The 16,940-nt window shown below is 39.7% G+C and overlaps 1 protein-coding gene across 7 annotated transcripts in view; it reads left to right on the top strand.

Moving 5' to 3' along the window:
* Positions 1-16,940, top strand: part of LOC150080706 (sodium/potassium/calcium exchanger Nckx30C-like) — a 199,647-nt gene that overhangs the window by 149,483 nt on the left and 33,224 nt on the right. For 5 of the 7 annotated variants that reach the window (XM_090381027.1, XM_090381026.1, XM_090381025.1 and 2 more), the window contains exon 6: positions 1,178-1,360. In XM_090381027.1, the coding sequence (XP_090237153.1) occupies positions 1,178-1,360 (183 nt within the window). The remainder of the gene's footprint in view (positions 1-1,177; positions 1,361-16,940) is intronic. The other 2 variants (XM_090381028.1, XM_090381031.1) reach the window with 1 other exon arrangement.

The following is a 16,940-nucleotide window of genomic DNA, read 5'->3' on the forward strand; positions in this document are numbered from 1 at the left end:
CAAAAACCCACAAAGTCCCTACCGTTCCAACGATAAGCTTAACGCTTTCATATACAAGTATTTGGCTAATTACCAAAATGTCCCTTTTCTATGAAATAGATAAATAAACTCCAAAAAAAGATCTAACAGAATGCATAGTACTGTTTTTTATTCATTAGCTTGATGAATTTGTCGTATTTGTACCTCATAACCGTCATGAAAAGATTTACGTGGATTTTCCGTATTTAAAAAGGCCTCCTGATGTGAGTATAATTCCATTGTCATTTCCTGCGGACCTGCAGGAAAACCGGCAAATAAGATAAAAAAAAATGCTATAACTAGCCTTGATTTTGCTATTGCATGCACACAGGAACCCACATACACACACGTCCTGTAATTTTCTGTCACACAAAGGGCCTTCCTACTTGGAATTCCTTACCGTGCTTGATCCGATATACCCATTTATGACAAAAACAGATTTCTTTCGTGAAAAGAAAACACACAAAAGATTTTTCTCACAGACTCAGCCATATTTATAGCATAGTAGTAGCGCCACCTAGTAGGAGTAAATGAAGATAATCAGTCAAAGGTAACAATAATGAAGTTATTCATTATTTTGTACCAAAATAACGACATAACGTTCTTTTATGGTTGTTATATACCGGTACTTCATGCTGTGCGTTACACTAATCACATATAAAAGTAGTCCCAGATAATAAAATTCTAAATGCTAATCGAAAGACGTCTTAGGAACAGCTATCGACTTGTTTCTATCCTCAGTCATCCTGTCAGACAAGCACAATAACAACATAATTGAGTACAAAAAGATAGTCATGCGACTATGCAACTCTCATTATGAGAACATAAATAGGAAATAATGAATAGTTCGAGGTGTTTATTCGTAATTTATATTTCAAATCTCTAAATTCGTCATAACTGTAATAAATAAATGAATAATATTCATTTTGATTTTTCAGAAAATTATAACCAATGAAATTAATTTTAGTTTATATTTATAAATATTCACACGAGCGTACCATTTAAATACGTAGATAAAATATTCATTGATTTTCAATTTATGATCATCATCAATAAGTAATCTGGTTTTCAAAATGATTTTATTTCTCTTTGTTTATTTCTGTTTTAATATAATGGTTAATAAATGATAAAATGGTATTCAAAGGTGTTCCTCTTTCAGCAGCAAGAACAGCCTCAGCTGAACCAACCGCCACAGCAACTGCAGATGCAGGACGACGATGACGAACCAGAAAAACCTCTTGATATATCTTGGCCCGATACGTGTCATAAAAGGATAAACTACATCGTGTTAGCTCCTATAATATTCCCGCTTTGGGCAACATTACCGGATGTTAGGAGGCCTGTAAGAATTCATATTTTTTATCTTAATTCTGTGTTAAAAAACTATAGCGAAAATATAACAAAATTTGAAGTATACACTAAATGGCCACTTTATTAGGCACACCCACCTAACAGCGAATATGTCCCCTTTAGCTCTCAGAACTACCTGAATTGTTCGTAGCATGGACTGAATGAGATGTGGAGAGCATGCCGCAAGGATGCTGGTTCATGTTGACTCAATTTCTTTCCACAGTTTTGTACCAATATTGGATGGTTAGAGATCTCTATTCTGAAGGGATTGTTCCACTCACTTAATTCCACAAGTATAGAGTCGGATAGAGATCGGATGACCGAGGATGCCACTACAGTAGGCTGAAATCAGTCTCACATTCCTGGAGCTAGTTCTGCACAGTTCTGGGCTTGTGACATCCGCGTTATCCTGCTGGAAGATGGATACACTGCAGCTATGAAGGGATGCGTCTGGTCAAAAACAATTTTAAGACAACCTGTGGCATACAAATGTTGCTTGTGGGTTCTAAAAATGCCTCTTTCATTGCCGATGCTCTGTTACATTGTTATTTCACCGACTAGTCTCTCTAGTCCTTTTTTTTTGAAAACCACAAATACAAGAAGTATCAGAACCTATAATACTTAGTACTTTGCATGGGTTGAAGATGAAAGAAGATACTTGTTGACATTAGACTTGAATTACTGTAAATTGTAATTTTCAGGAAATTCGTATGAAGGGAGGTTATTCCATAAAACGGAAGTTGAAGGAATAAATGAGGAAGAAGAAAAGTTGCTTCCGTGAGCTTGACGTTGGACAGTAAAAGAATGCTGACTGGTTTCGGCACTTGTTCGGAGTGTTTTTGAAGAGAAAGAATAGGAATTATAGAAGCTATTTTAGAAGAACAGTGCCCATGGAAGTATGTATAGAAAAGGCATGCAGCAGAGCGTCTATGAGACAGAGAGTGGAGAGACTGTTAGAGATGAGCCTTTAATTAGCCTAACTGTCCTCTTTTGAATAGAATCTAGAAGCCTGAGAGAGGTTTGGGGGGGGACACTGCCCAGTTGTGGGAACAATATTCCATCATACGGCGGATTTTCGTTTTGTACAGAGTAAACAGCTGTTTGGAAGCCGAGAGCGAAAGAGAAAACCCAATTCATTTCGATGTAGAGGAGGTAAAACATTTGTGATGTGCTTATGCCAAGAGAGAATAGAAGTCAGGGTAATCCCCAATAGAGATATGTGATCTTGTCTAGAAATTACAGTATCATGAAAGATAAGCATATGAGCAGAAGGATCGTTTTTGCGAGATATAAGAGAGAACTTAGTTTTAGAAGGAATTAATATTTTAGCAAGGCATTTGACTCAGTCCCTTATGAAAGGTTATTGTATAAGTTGGAACATGTTGGGATTACTGGAAAAATTCTAATATGAATTGCTGGGTATCTGCAGGGCAGAAGGCAGAGGGTTGCGATTAATGGATATTCTTCAGACTGGTCTCAAGTCAGAAGTGGGGCTTCCCAGGGACGGTTCTTGGATCACTGTTGTTTCTGATTTTGTGTTTGGGAGGTTTAGACCTTTTTGCAGAAAAGTTTGTTCTATTAGTTTGACAATAGAAGGTGTATTCAGTAATAAGAAATGGTGGGGAGTAATGAAATGAAATGAAGTAATGAAATTTTTGGATATGACGTAGTGAAGTAATGAAATTTTTGGATAATCAAGTTGAGAAAGAGTCAAGAATATACTCAGATCCTTTACATAACTTTGCCTCGACAATGTTCCCGCATTCACACTACTCGGACTCCCTCCAGTCACTATCTGGTAGAGTAAAGGCAGCGAGATTATACACTATCTGATCCGGAAGCCTCCTAAAGAGTTACCAATAGGTTTGTTCCTGTGGACTGTCTAGCGAAAGTCCTGCGAACACTGTTATAGAGCTGAATCCTTGAATGTAAGGAAGATTGAATCGCGCAATTATATCCATCGTAACCTCAAAGACATCTACCCTAATGCATGACGGAAGAGATAACGCGGTTCCCAGAGCTTGGCTCTGGAAATTAAACGGAGGTTGTTCTGCCACTTTAAGACTCCAATAGGCAAAGTAGTAGTATTGTACCAGGTGGTTGATGAGACCCATCTACCACCTGGTATTGACTGGTAACACAGAGGGGGCGGCATTCCTCCGTGTGGCATGGGTGCTACACCTCGATCACTTGCTTACGTTGATTTGCATCTGGGTGGTCACTCCGATATATTAGGTTCCATATTTCAGGACTTACACATGAAGGTTATACCCAGGGTTCCTAATAGCCCCAGCGTCGTGCAGGTCAAGTAGAGGATTTGTCTCTCACAGACTGACCGGACTTCACCGAAATTCGATCCACTTGACGTAAGTGTCACCTGCATATCAGTTCCATCGGCGTTTTAGACTTCCAGTTTGGCACACTTGAGAGAATTTCTGTGAAAGCCTCATAGTGTAGCGATCCCGTAGTGGTCGAAAACAGTTCGCCCATCGGCGAACTGTTTCCGACCACTGCGGGATCGCGTTGACTTGATGTTATTTGGTTAGACTGAAAATATTTAGGGTCAAAGCCTCAACTTATGGGAAATTCACTAAATAAAATTCACTTTTCAGTCTATACTGTTGTATACCATCTGGCGTCTCTCATATTGTGAAGTTACATTTCATAACTGGGTTGTCACTATTTCAACACCAGGGTACCTACCCACCCACTGATCAGAGACCAAACAGCCTTGAACCGGCAGTCTGGGTGGTGGTATCCACTGAGAATAAACAACAATAATCTTCTCCACTGGTGAAGTGTTACTTATTTGAAGAAGTGCAATATCAGGCAACTCGTTGTGAAGGCATTCACAATATGAGATATGATAAAAACAATGCCATTTTTCGGTAATTCACTATGTCCAAACATGAGGCTAATGCACTAACCTGTTATGTTATTTGCTTATTAAACCAATCTTTGTACACCCGAGACACGGTGGTATGTGAAAAACCTAGCAGGGTTACAGATTCGGAGATACTCATACTGGCCCACCTGGCGCCGACTACCATGCCGTATTCAAGTCATTTAAATCTTTCTACTTGTCCATTCTCGCATTGAGTTGCACACATGCATCTCTATGTATATGCCCTTCTGCTTTATATTGAATGGTACGAACAAGTAATGCTGTTACTGGAGAAGCGCTCATTTTCATGAAAAGGGTAAATGAATCAACAAACTGGCCACTCAGTATATTTATTTTAGATAATATATCAAATTTCTACTGTGATATGCACAGTTCTATAAAATATGGCCTTATTTGTGTCTGGCGTGTTTAAAAAAATATGATTTGCGTATTTACTGTATTTTCGAGCTCACTAGCAATCAAATGAACAGAACATGAACGAAAAGTCAGAACAAATTAACCAGTGTTTGTCATGAGCATATCACATAGTTCATCTGGCGATTTCATAATTGTAATGGTTCACATTCAGTCACTCGCCAAAACATTAGAAACATTTATTCAATATCTAGTAGAGCCACACCTTTTTCCCCGAATTGCACATCATGACATGGGTTCTACTAGGTGTCTAAAGGAGTCTAGCTCCAGATTTGACCATTCTTCCATCAGGATATTTCTCGGCTGCTGGATTTGGTCAGAAGGGAAATATGAAGCCGAAATATTCTTTTCATCATATTCCAGACTTAATTGGGTTCAGATCTGAGAATTAGGCGGCCAAGGTAGCTGTCGGAAAGATTGAGAATGTTCTTCAACCAATTATATACAATTTTTACCAATATGAAAAGAAGATATTCATAAAGGAAGACTTTCTAACGATATGAGCGGATTCAGTGCATATCGACAGAAAATACCATGATACCACCTGCAGCCGCTTGAATGATGGACATGAGGAAGTCTGGATGCGTCTTCATGAAGCTCGTGACACACTTTCACTATACCATTAGTTCAAAAAAAAGTGCAAATCGAGACTCGTCAGACTACATTATCCTGTTCCACAGCCCAGTATTTTTATTGGCGGCACCACTGGAGTCAAATCTTTCGATATGTTTTTTTTTTTACAGAAAGAAGTGACTTTCGCATATGAACTCTACAACCAATTCCCAGATCCTTCAACTCGTTTGCCTCGAAAAACTTGATAATTTCTGGTGATGTAAATGCAAAATCCAATATGTGGCATAGCGGGTTTAATGACCCTCGTGGTTCGGCCCTGGAAGATGTTATTCTTGCTCATGGACTTACTGTTCAAAATTTGCCTAATAAACCCTACACTTTTTCGACCGTCAACGGTGAAAGCAACATTGATATTACTCTGACCTCTGTCAAAATTGATTGTTGTATCTCTCATTGGGATGTTGTCCCAGAGTTAATCAACAGTGACCACCGTGCCATAGTTTATGGTCTTCTTCCTGGGCAGCGAGTTGATGACCTTCAACTTACTGATCTTAGGAGATTTTCCATTAAGACTATTAAATGGAACAAATTTAAAGATTTCCTCTCTGCTGTCTTTACGACCGAAATGATCGAATCCCTTAATATATTAATGGCTGAGGAGATTGTTGATTTTGTTCAAACCCAGCTGTATCTGGCCACGGATTATGCAGCGAAGAAAAAACACAACAAGACAACTCCTGTCCCTTGGTGGAACTCAGATCTTGCAAATTTAAGATCGCAAGTTCAGAACGCAAGGAAGGAATATCAAAATCACAGACATCTGTCACGACAGGATGTTCAAGCATACAAGGATTCTTATAGAGATCTTCGAAGGAGATACCACAAAGAAATAGCTAATGCTAAAATAGATTGTTGGCAAGGATTTGTCAAACAGGTTGGAAATTCAGAACCGTGGGGATTAGTTTACAAAATCTCCAGAAACAAATTAATCTGTGGAGAAGTGTACAATACAGTAAGAATAAACGGAGCAGAATCTGAGGACTGGAGCTCCACGGTACATGCTATAGTGTCAAGTCTGTTCCCTAAAGATATTCCAGAGTTGGATACATTGGAGCAAGGCAAGATACGTCTTGAAAACAGTATGTACATGGGTTCAACTGATATTGAGTGTTTCAATCTGTTGGAGTTGGGTTCTGCCATAGCTGGACTAAACAGCAAAAAATGCCCCGGAATTGACCTTGTGGAGAATCTTGTTATCGTCAAGTTTTTCAACTTTTACCCACAAGTACTGCTAAATCTCTTGAACAAATGCCTCCTGGAAGGATACTTTCCAAATCAGTGGAAATTGGCATTGCTCAAGATTCTTCACAAGACAGGGAAAAATATATCCGATCCCCGTGCTTACAGACCAATTTCCTTACTTGCTAATCTGGGAAAGTTATATGAACGTCTCCTGGCTCCCAGAATACTAAAGAAATTTGAGGAAAACCAACTATGCTCAAACTGTCAGTTTGGCTTCAAAAAAGGGAGGTCCACCGACGATGCTATTCTTACGGTGATGAACTTTATCCAGAATTCATCTTCTAAATGTTTTGGCAATTTTTGTGGACTTTGAGGGCGCTTTCGACTCCCTCTGGTGGGAGAGTGCCCTCAGGTCTTTAAGGCTGGCTAAATGTGATAATTATGTGTACAGGGTACTGAGATCATACTTTAATGAGAGATACATCATGGTCAAGGCAAAGCATCTGTCTTACAAGGCCCAGGTTTCGAGAGGATGCCCCCAGGGGTCGGTGTTGGGGCCTCTCCTCTGGAATGCCGTACTAGATCAGTGGCTCACGAAATCACACGAGGATTCTCTAAAGGTGGCCTACGCCGATGATCTCGTGATTGCCATAGAAGGAAGGTCACGTAAGGTATTAGAGGACAAAATTCAACCCATCTTAGATGATTTGGTGGCATGGGCTGACATCAACAAGCTCAAGATATCTCCGAGTAAAACAAATTTCATGACATTTAAAAACCACTTTAATTATGGAAGACCACCAAGAATTCAACTGAATGGTTTACAGATACCTTATGTTCCTCAAAACAAATATCTTGGCATAATTCTTGATGATAAATTAACCTTTCTCCCTCATGTCACCAAACTGAAGGAAAAAATTAGAAATTTTACTGCTTCGGTCATAAGGATCTCCAAAAGAGACTGGGGTTTGAATAAAAAGACCTTGAAACTTTATTATAAAGCAATATTTCTGCCTATAGTTTCGTATGGAGCAGGTATTTGGCACCAGAACGTCGTTAAGGTGAAAATTAAAAACAAGCTACTATCAATTCAAAGGACAATGCTTCTGGCACTAAACAATGCCCCTCGTACAGTATCAAACAATGCCCTCCAAATTCTTGGAGGAGAACTGCCTTTAGATTTATTTATCTTATACCGTGGCATGATTTATAAACATAAGAAAGGACTGCAGGTATCTATTATGGGAATTACAACCGACCCAGTTAGTAACTTAAAGACAGAACGGAAAAGATTATGGAGTGAAATGATTAGTATTTGGCAAAGTAGATGGAATGAGTCTGTGCACGGCGAAGTCACAAAGAAGTATATTGAAAATGTTGAGTTTGCTTCTACTCAACCTTCTGTTTCGTGGTTTGCACCAAGCATGTTTACGACGTATTTATTAACAGGCCATGGATCTCTGAGGGCCAAACTTTTCGACAGAGGTTTGGAGCCGGATCCTTTTTGCACCTGTGGTCAAATGGAGGACTGGATCCATGTTTTACTGTTTTGTCTGCAATATACAGACCATCGAGTATTGCTACTTAATCAGGTTCCAGGTCTAGCTGAGGACAACGTGAGTAGATATGTTGGGGGTTTAAACACATTTGCATAAAGCTTGGAAGTCTTTAAACACATTTGTATAAAAGTTTGAAGGTTCTGGAGTGTTTTAAACACATTTGCATACTGTACAACGATTGTCGGTGATAAAATGATGTTTAGTTCATATTTCGTACCCTAGATGGCGCCACCTGCTTACCGAATAGTTCGTATTTTATTCCGTACCTTAACCCTTTGATAAAAAGAAAGTTCATTTGTCTTCTCTTTAGTTCATTGTGTGTATTCATTTGTCTTCTCATTGTGTGTTATTGTATAATTTCTTTGGTGTGAGTCTTAACCATTCCTTTGATAAAAATTGTCTTGTCATAGTATTTATTAACTAAGCTACCAGAGTCTTTTTCTTGTGTGTTAACCTTTTATAGATTCGTTTCCTTAGAGATTCAATCTGTAAATACAATTTTTAATAGAACCTTTTATTATTGTATATTTTCTCATATTTTAACTCTTTATTATTGTTTTAACTTATGTGTGTAAATCATTTTATTGACAGATTTCCTTAGATAAAAAACTCAAAAGAAAATTTCCTGTCTTCTCTTTAACCCTTTATTGATCATTTTGATAAAAAGAAAAATTCATTGTCTTGCGACTATCCAAAATACATTTTTAACTATGATCCTTTGATAAAAAGAAAAATTCATTGTCTTGCGAATGTCCAAAATACATGTACTCACCCAATCAACAAATGAAAAATGTAGAGAGAAAAGTAACAAATTATTCCCACCACTCGCTCTTGGCGGGGATAGTTCTAAGCTTAATAACACCTAGGGATTCCAAATGTTGTTTAAGAACATTAACAAAAAACACTGCACATTGGTCCTCGGGGTGATTCCATGGGCAACGATGAAACAGTGTAGAAGAAGAACAATGGTCTGGTAAGTTGAAAACATTTGCATTGATCAGCGTTTTAAATGGAAACAATCCTTCAAGCCACTTTACCTTTTCTTCCCCGCTAGTTAATATGTTATTGTAAGGTTTAACAATATCGCTCAGCCAAGATCCAAAACGTGAGGTGTGGGGTCGGGGAATTGATGCTAGAAACTGGTGGTCCCAACTCAAGACTGCTATTTCATTGGGCACCAATGCTCCTTCTTTGTTTCTTCTAAACGTTAGCTCAATGAGAGCCCAATTGGAGAAAGGATGGAGCGGTCGGGCTGTAGATAAACTCGGACGATAGCACGTGGGTTGATCCGGTGACTTTATGTAGCTCTCTGGAAGTTGAACTTCCCCTAACCAGTTGAGGAAAGGTCTACTAGCGACTCCTTGCCAATGGCGGGGAAAACGCATGTATTCGCAACCTTTTTTCTGGCATGGTTCCATATTACTGACTCGATCTGAGACACGAAAAAAACACACACAGCAGTTGTAGAAAAACGGCGAATGTAACGACAGACCATATACATGCCATATATAAAGCGGTCTACGCATCCTGTAAGTCATCGGAATATTTGTGTTAATTGTCGCTGCACGAGGACATCCTTTTTCACTTTCAAATAATGTCATCGGAATAATTGCGTAATGTCACAGCACGAGGACCGTCACTTTTTATTTTTAAACGTGAGATGTTCTTTTCAGATGGTTGGGGTGAACGAATGATTCTACGGGACATCCTCCTCAATTAATGGTCATCAGGATAATTGTGTAATGTGACAGCACGAGGATGACTTTTTATTTTTAAACGTGAGCTGTTCTTTTCAGATGGTTGGAGTGAAGAAACATACGAAATCAATTAGGGATCAGAGAATGTTTCCTCTAAATATAAAACTAAGTATAAAAGCTTACACGAGCAAATACCGAATTTTTTAATTAGTGCTTTTTTTTTATCATTATTGTATATCTTCTCTTTTTTTTTTTATTGTTTTTGTCTTAGCTTATATGTGTAAACCATTTTATTGACACATTTCCTAAAATCAAAAAAAAAACTCAAACACCAAAGAAAATTTCTGCTTTTTAATGAACATTTTTAAAAAGGTACACCTATGAACAAACAGTAACATTTTTTCAGAACCACTCCAATCCTAGTGCTGCTGCTGCTGTTCCTAGATAATATCAGGATGATGGCAAATATAAGTAGTGCGATGCCTTCGACATTGTCCATTCACTACCTGTGGAGAAAGAGAAATGTTAGCAGACTATTATAATCCTAAAGTAATAGGTAGTTTCAGTTCTATTGATGCTCTTCAAAAACATACTCAATTACCAAGACATGTTGTGCGCGAATTCCTAGCTAGTCAACCGACTTACGTGAGACATCGACAGCAGAGAATTAATTTTCGGAGGAACCAAATTATAGTTCCCGGACTTAATCACACTTTTCAATGTGACCTGGGTGATATGTCGGCTCTCGCCGACTCAAACGATGGATATCGTTACCTTCTAGTTTGTGTGGATTGTTTCTCGCAATATTCTTGGGTCAGAATGCTGAAAAGCAAAAAATCCAACGAGGTTGTGCAGGCGTTCAAATCTATTTTCAAAGAACAAACACCATTTTGTGTTAACTCCGACCAAGGAAAAGAATTCACGAATGCTCCTCTTCGTCGGTTATTCATTTCCCTTGGTATCAATTTCTATACAACAAGATCAGAAAAGAAGGCAGCTATTGCCGAACGCTTCATTCGGACACTGAAAGAAAAAATTTATAAGTGGATTTCTTATTCCAAAAGTCAGAAATATATTCACGTACTCAACGATATTGTGGCTACGTATAATCGTACTACCCATCGTTCTATAGGTATGGCTCCTGTAAAAGTCACTCTAGCTAACGAAGAAGTGTATAAAAGACTCTACCACAGCCATACCAAAACCCTGAAACCGAAATTAAAAATCGGAGATAGAGTTGTTTTGAGCAGTGGGTCTCACCCTTTTCGCAAAGGTTACTGGGGGAATTGGACGAGAGAAGTGTTTACTATTACATGTGTTTTGAAGCGTAACCCTGTTGTGTACAGTGTGACAGGTCGTGATGGTGAGCAGATAGAAGGAACGTTTTACGAAACACAGTTACAGAAGGTTAACTTTGACGATAATATTCCCCCTGACGTCTACCCTATCGAAAAGGTACTTAAACAAAAGACAGTTAGAGGACAACGTCAGTTATTAGTCAAATGGTTAGGCTACCCGCAAAGCTTCAACAGTTGGGTCAGCTCACAAGATGTTTTTCCTTACACTACCCAGTAATGCTAGTATGGATCTGCATCCCAGAAATTCTCAGTCACAATTCACAGTGGATCTGCCTAATGTTGTTTCTCTCTCGGGCAAATGGGAAGTGGCACTAGCTGAAGTACATTTTCCTCTTTCATGGGATAATATCTCCGATGGATGGAACATATTCTCACTGTACCCCAAAAAGAAAAAAGAAGTCAGAGCGACGACCGTATTAAAAGAAAAGTATACCACTTCCTCAAAACTTATCAATGATGTTAATTCTGTCGACAGTGACGTTCAACTGAAAGTGAAAACAGACGGACCGAAAGAACAGTTCACGTTAAGAGTGAAGAACGAGGGTATGTTGAAAATCTCTAAAGTTTTTACACGGGTTATAGGTCTCGATAAGACATTTAGCGAGGATCAGGGAGGGTTCCATATTTTCAGAAATTATCACGTCGGTTATTGGGTTTCCAAGAAGGAAATCACAATGCCTAAAGAAGCATCCAATAGAACGATCACATATCGGGGTGAGAAAGCAGAAGCTGTTCAGGTCTGTAAACTACCACGAGGGAGCTACAAAAGTATATCCCAGGTGCTTAACGCCATGATGAAACTGGCCCCCCAGATCGACGCAAAAGTGAACTCCATAGGTATAGTGTCTATAGAAATCGATCCTTCGGTTTACCTTCGCTTCCCAAAAACAGGGCTCGGTCAGATGTTAGGTTTCGAAAAACTAGGTAGAGATTTAGAAGGTAGAGTTTACGCTAAGTACCAGGCAGATATATATAGAGGCGTCAGTTCGTATTTCGTCTATTGTAACCTAATTGAGGATCAAGTTGTAGGCGACACAAAGGCTCCACTGTTACGAGTCGTATCGTTTTCCAATAACGGAGAGTTCTCGCATTTAGATTATTATCCACTCCAGTTAAACACCTTCCATACCGTTACTATTCAAGTGCGTACAGATAGTGGTGAATTCGTGCCGTTCAGTGAGGGAAAGACTACAATTAAACTCCATTTCCGTGAACGATGAATGCGTACGTCCATTACTACACAATGCAAGCAGGGGGGAACCCCTACTTCGCGGGGCCCTCTATCCAGAGAGGTTACGGTTTAGGAAGTATCTTCCGAACAGCATTCCGTTTTCTCACAACGATACTCAAACCTGCAGCAGCTTTCATAGGTCGACAAGTACTGTCGGCAGGACGTAATATCGTTGATGATGTCATATCAGGTGTTCCTCCTAAACGCTCGTTTTTAAATCGTGTATCAGAAGTAGGGCAAGCCATTAAAGACAAGGTGCGTAATCAGAGCGGTGGTAAACGTAGACGTCGCGATATTTTCGATGGAGGTTATGATGTCTGAGTTGGATCTTTTCAGTAAACCCGCCACTAATATGTGTGTCGAGCGGTCGTCCTATATTACTTTCCTTCCTCTGGCATCTGTAGATAGTGTAGGCCCGATCGAATTCTATATTCCGGGGACTTCAGAAGTATATCTAGACCTCGGGAAAAGTTATTTGCGGTTGAAGGTGCGAATCACGAGAAGCGATGGAAAAGATCTGGAAGAAAATGATAAAGTAGGAGTCGTTAACAACTTCTTTCACTCTCTGTTCAGTCAAGTCGATCTCTTTGTACAAGACAAACTGATTAACCCATCGTCGAATACGTACCCTTATCGCGCATACCTGGAAACGCTTCTTAACTATGGACGGGAAGCCAAGAATTCGCAACTGACAACAGAGATGTACGTCAAAGATCAGTACCCCGATGTTAAACAGATGTTCGAGAAGGACGACAGTGGTATGTACCAACGATCGAAATCCTTCTCAAAATCGAAAACTGCAGAGATGTTAGGAAGACTTCGACTCGATCTGTGTCACCAGTCTAAATACATAGTGAATAACGTCTCCCTCCGTTTACGACTTGTAAGAAGTTCCCCCGAATTTTGTTTGCTTTCCAACGATTCGTCAACTGCCAAGTTGAACATTATGGAAGCAACGTTATTCGTGCGTAAAGTGAAATTGAATCCTCAGATCCAACTCGCACATATCAGTGTTTTAGAGAAGAACCCGCTCGTGTACCCGATTAATCGCGTGAATGTGACATACTTTTCTATTCCCAAAGGAATGGTAGATTCCACACGTGATAATATATTCCTAGGACAAATTCCATCGCGTGTGATTGTGGGTTTGGTATCGAGCGAAGGTTTCAATGGATCGTACGCTCGCAACCCTTTTAACTTCTCTCACTTCAACCTGTGTTACTTACAAGTGACTGCCGACGGCATTCAATTCCCGTCAATACCTCTGACTCCCGACTTCAAGACAGGACAGTATACGAGATCGTATCTGTCGCTCTTCTCTTCATTAAATAAATGGACGGAAGACACCGGAAACGATTTGTCATATTCCGAGTATTCAGTCGGTAATGTATTGTACGGCTTTGACCTATCGCCGGACGAAAATGCCATCGGTCAACACATTAGTGCAGTGAAAAGGGGGAGCGTACGTCTCGAACTGAAATTTTCCTCACCATTGCCTGAAAACGTCACGTGCGTCTTGTACAGTGAATTCGAGAACGTGGTTTCGCTGACAAAAGACAGGTCGGTTCTTCTGGATTATGAACACTGAAGAAATAGCACGTTTGTTGGAAAGTGTTGTTAAAGATTACCCCATAAGTGTATGTGCTCGCGACGAACTGCCTACGAACATTCTTAGTAAACCGGTTCTTCTAGTTGTCAACACCGATCCATCCGACAGACCAGGAACCCACTGGATAGCTATTTACCTCGGAGAAGAAGAAGAAGCCGATTACTTCGACACGTTTGCCCGCCCCCCGCCCGAAGATTTTGCGACGTTTCTGAAAAGGCAAAGTCGCAAGTGGACTCATAACAAGACTGTAATACAACATCGGGAATCTATAGCTTGTGGACTGCATTGTGTTTTCTTTTTAACCCATAGATGTCGCGGTATTACTATGAGACAGATTGTTAACGAATGTTATTGTAAAAATTTGTGGGGCAATGATATTATTGCTACTTTAGATGTAATCGATCACTTAAATAAACAAGTTTAAAAAAAAAAAAGTTGTGTACTTACATGCTTATCCACTGTATTTTCTTTCCTCTCAAGCGACGGGGAGATGTCAGAATCGACGGTTTCTTCCTTGCACGTTTGGGCGCGCGCTTTTCCCCGGCCGCCGCGGGAGGGAGCACGAGGGCCTCCTCCGGAGGCCCGCTTTTCTTCTTCAACCCCAGAAAAGCCTGCAATGTTTGAAGGTAAGCCTTCACCTTGGATTCGATCGACATGTCCTGTCTCTTCAGAATTTCGGACATCTCTTCGTCCAGAGAAATCATCCGTTGGTATTCTGGTGGTGCCAGTAGTAAATATTTTTTGAACGAGTCGTTCATTTTCTTATTAGCGATGTTATCAGTGGAATTATCAGACTGCCCAGTAAGGGAAACAGTGCTCCTCCTTGCTGGGTAATAAGTCTCCGTCGCCTTGTGAAGGGGACCTTTTTATCCGCTAGAACACGCAGTTTCTTTTTGCGCTGCAGTCTAAGACGTTCTTGGGGGGTGATTGGTATGTTACCTCTTAGTAAATTCTTACACAGTTCGCACAAAACAGTGACCTCAGAATGTGATGCCTGTCTCAAAATTGTATTTGCTTGCTTGGGGCTGGCACCAGACAAAAACCTGATGAAGTCACTATGTTTTCGGAGTCTTTTAGCCATGAAGGTACATATGTAATTGACGGGCCGTCCTCCGGTAATATGCACGAGCGCAGACGTAATTGTTCTGGCGTATCTTGTCGAAAGTCCAGTAATAAATATGAGAACAGTTTTTCTGTGGCCTCCTTATAAATATCGACTAGAACACTCGAACACCCTGGAAATACTTGCGAGGCTAGGTGCGATATTTGTCGGGAATCTCTGGGATTTTTAAAAACGATTAAATAGTGGGAGTTAAGACTGATGGTCCGATATTGACTACCCTGACAGAACAAATTTTGGGAGAGAAGACAGATACTTGTGTTCCTGTGATGGCTTCCTTTAATGAATATTTCAGCGATTTCGGAACTGTCTTTTGCAACGTGTAGGAGATCGTCGATTATAATTAGATTTCTGACACGTCTATCGACTTCGGGCAGTTTCAAGCCTTTTACGAATTCAACGTGCGGAAACTGTAAGAACCGATCCTGCTCTTCAGAGTAGCAGTAAATTATTCTCTCCGGAGGGGGTGAAATTAACTGTTCGCTGTTTTTAATAAGGGACAGAATGAAGGTAGTTTTACCGCTTTGAGTACCACCGGCCGCGACACATGTGAAGGGGTGGATAAAGGAACACATAGTGACAGTGTTATAACCGACAAATCATTTTTGATTGTGTTTTTCACGGAAGTATCCATATGGGTATGTCCTCTCCAACTATGCGCTTCTTAAATGTGAAACCATACCGCCTAGTTAACGATGTTAGTTCTTTTTTTTATATTTTTAGAATGACCAGCACCACCTTTATTTGATATGTTTATTAGAACTAGATCGATTGAGAGAGAGTCTGTTATCAGAAAGCCACTTCGCGACTGATCTACACTGAAAAATGCATCCATAATTCTATCTAATGTCAGTTCTGATCTCTTCATAAATGGAAGATTAATCGGTGTTTTTAGGGAGTCGGCGTTTACACATAAACGAACATGGCTAAATTCTCCTCCTTTGTTTACATACCCAATAATTTGCTTAAACACTTGTTTGAACAATAGAAAAAACTGTTCCCCTGCAAGCAAATGTAGGTCTCGGTATTTGCACTTGTAAGTTTTATACACAGTTTTATATTTAGAGGAAAACTTCTCTGATCCTTCACTAATTTCGTAGAATCGTTCGTATGTTTCCTCACCCCCACCAATTTGAATCTGAAAAGATATGAAAAAAAAAAATACTTAACGTTTTTGGAATTCGGATTGTAATTCTACATATGAAATTCTGAATAAAACTTACAGGCCCTTCGTTTGATCCTCCAGCCCACCCCTCGGCAGGTTGAGACATTGAAAAGAATTCTGCATTCTGAAAATGAATATTAAACATTGTTATAAAAACTGTATTTTTATCACTTTTAAAAATAAAAAGTGATAAAATAGGAGGAAATTCACTCACCTCTGTATACTGTACACTATTCGTATACACTATTTCAGCTTCAATAACTTCAGCAAGACTAACAGCTTCATTCTCCAGGGAATCATCATCACACATCCAAGTGTCCATTTTTTTTTTCTTTAACGATTCTCTGGCTGGGGTCGCCTTTTAAACTTTCACCGGACGTTCTCTGTCATCGACCCGATTATTTTTGTCCTTGAGTAATATTATAAGTGACATATCCGGGATGTGGAGTGCTTTATATATGACTGTTATACGTCCTGTGTTACATTTGCCATTTTTCCGCAACTGTTAAGATGAGTACCGCTCCAAAGAAGAACTATGTGTTTTTTCGTCGCCTCAGCTCGAGCACTATTCTACGAGTTCTCCTGCTTGATTTCGAAGTATCAATTGTTTTGGAATGTGCCTCGAGTTATCTAAAACTAACGGCAGATCAATGGAGTAAGATAGCGTTAAAATGGCCTGAAGTATTACTATTAGTTCGG

The sequence above is a fragment of the Mastigoproctus giganteus genome, chromosome 9 (genome assembly GCF_048544385.1).
Source record: "Mastigoproctus giganteus isolate SK-2022 chromosome 9, ASM4854438v1, whole genome shotgun sequence".
Classification (NCBI taxonomy): domain Eukaryota; kingdom Metazoa; phylum Arthropoda; class Arachnida; order Uropygi; family Thelyphonidae; genus Mastigoproctus; species Mastigoproctus giganteus.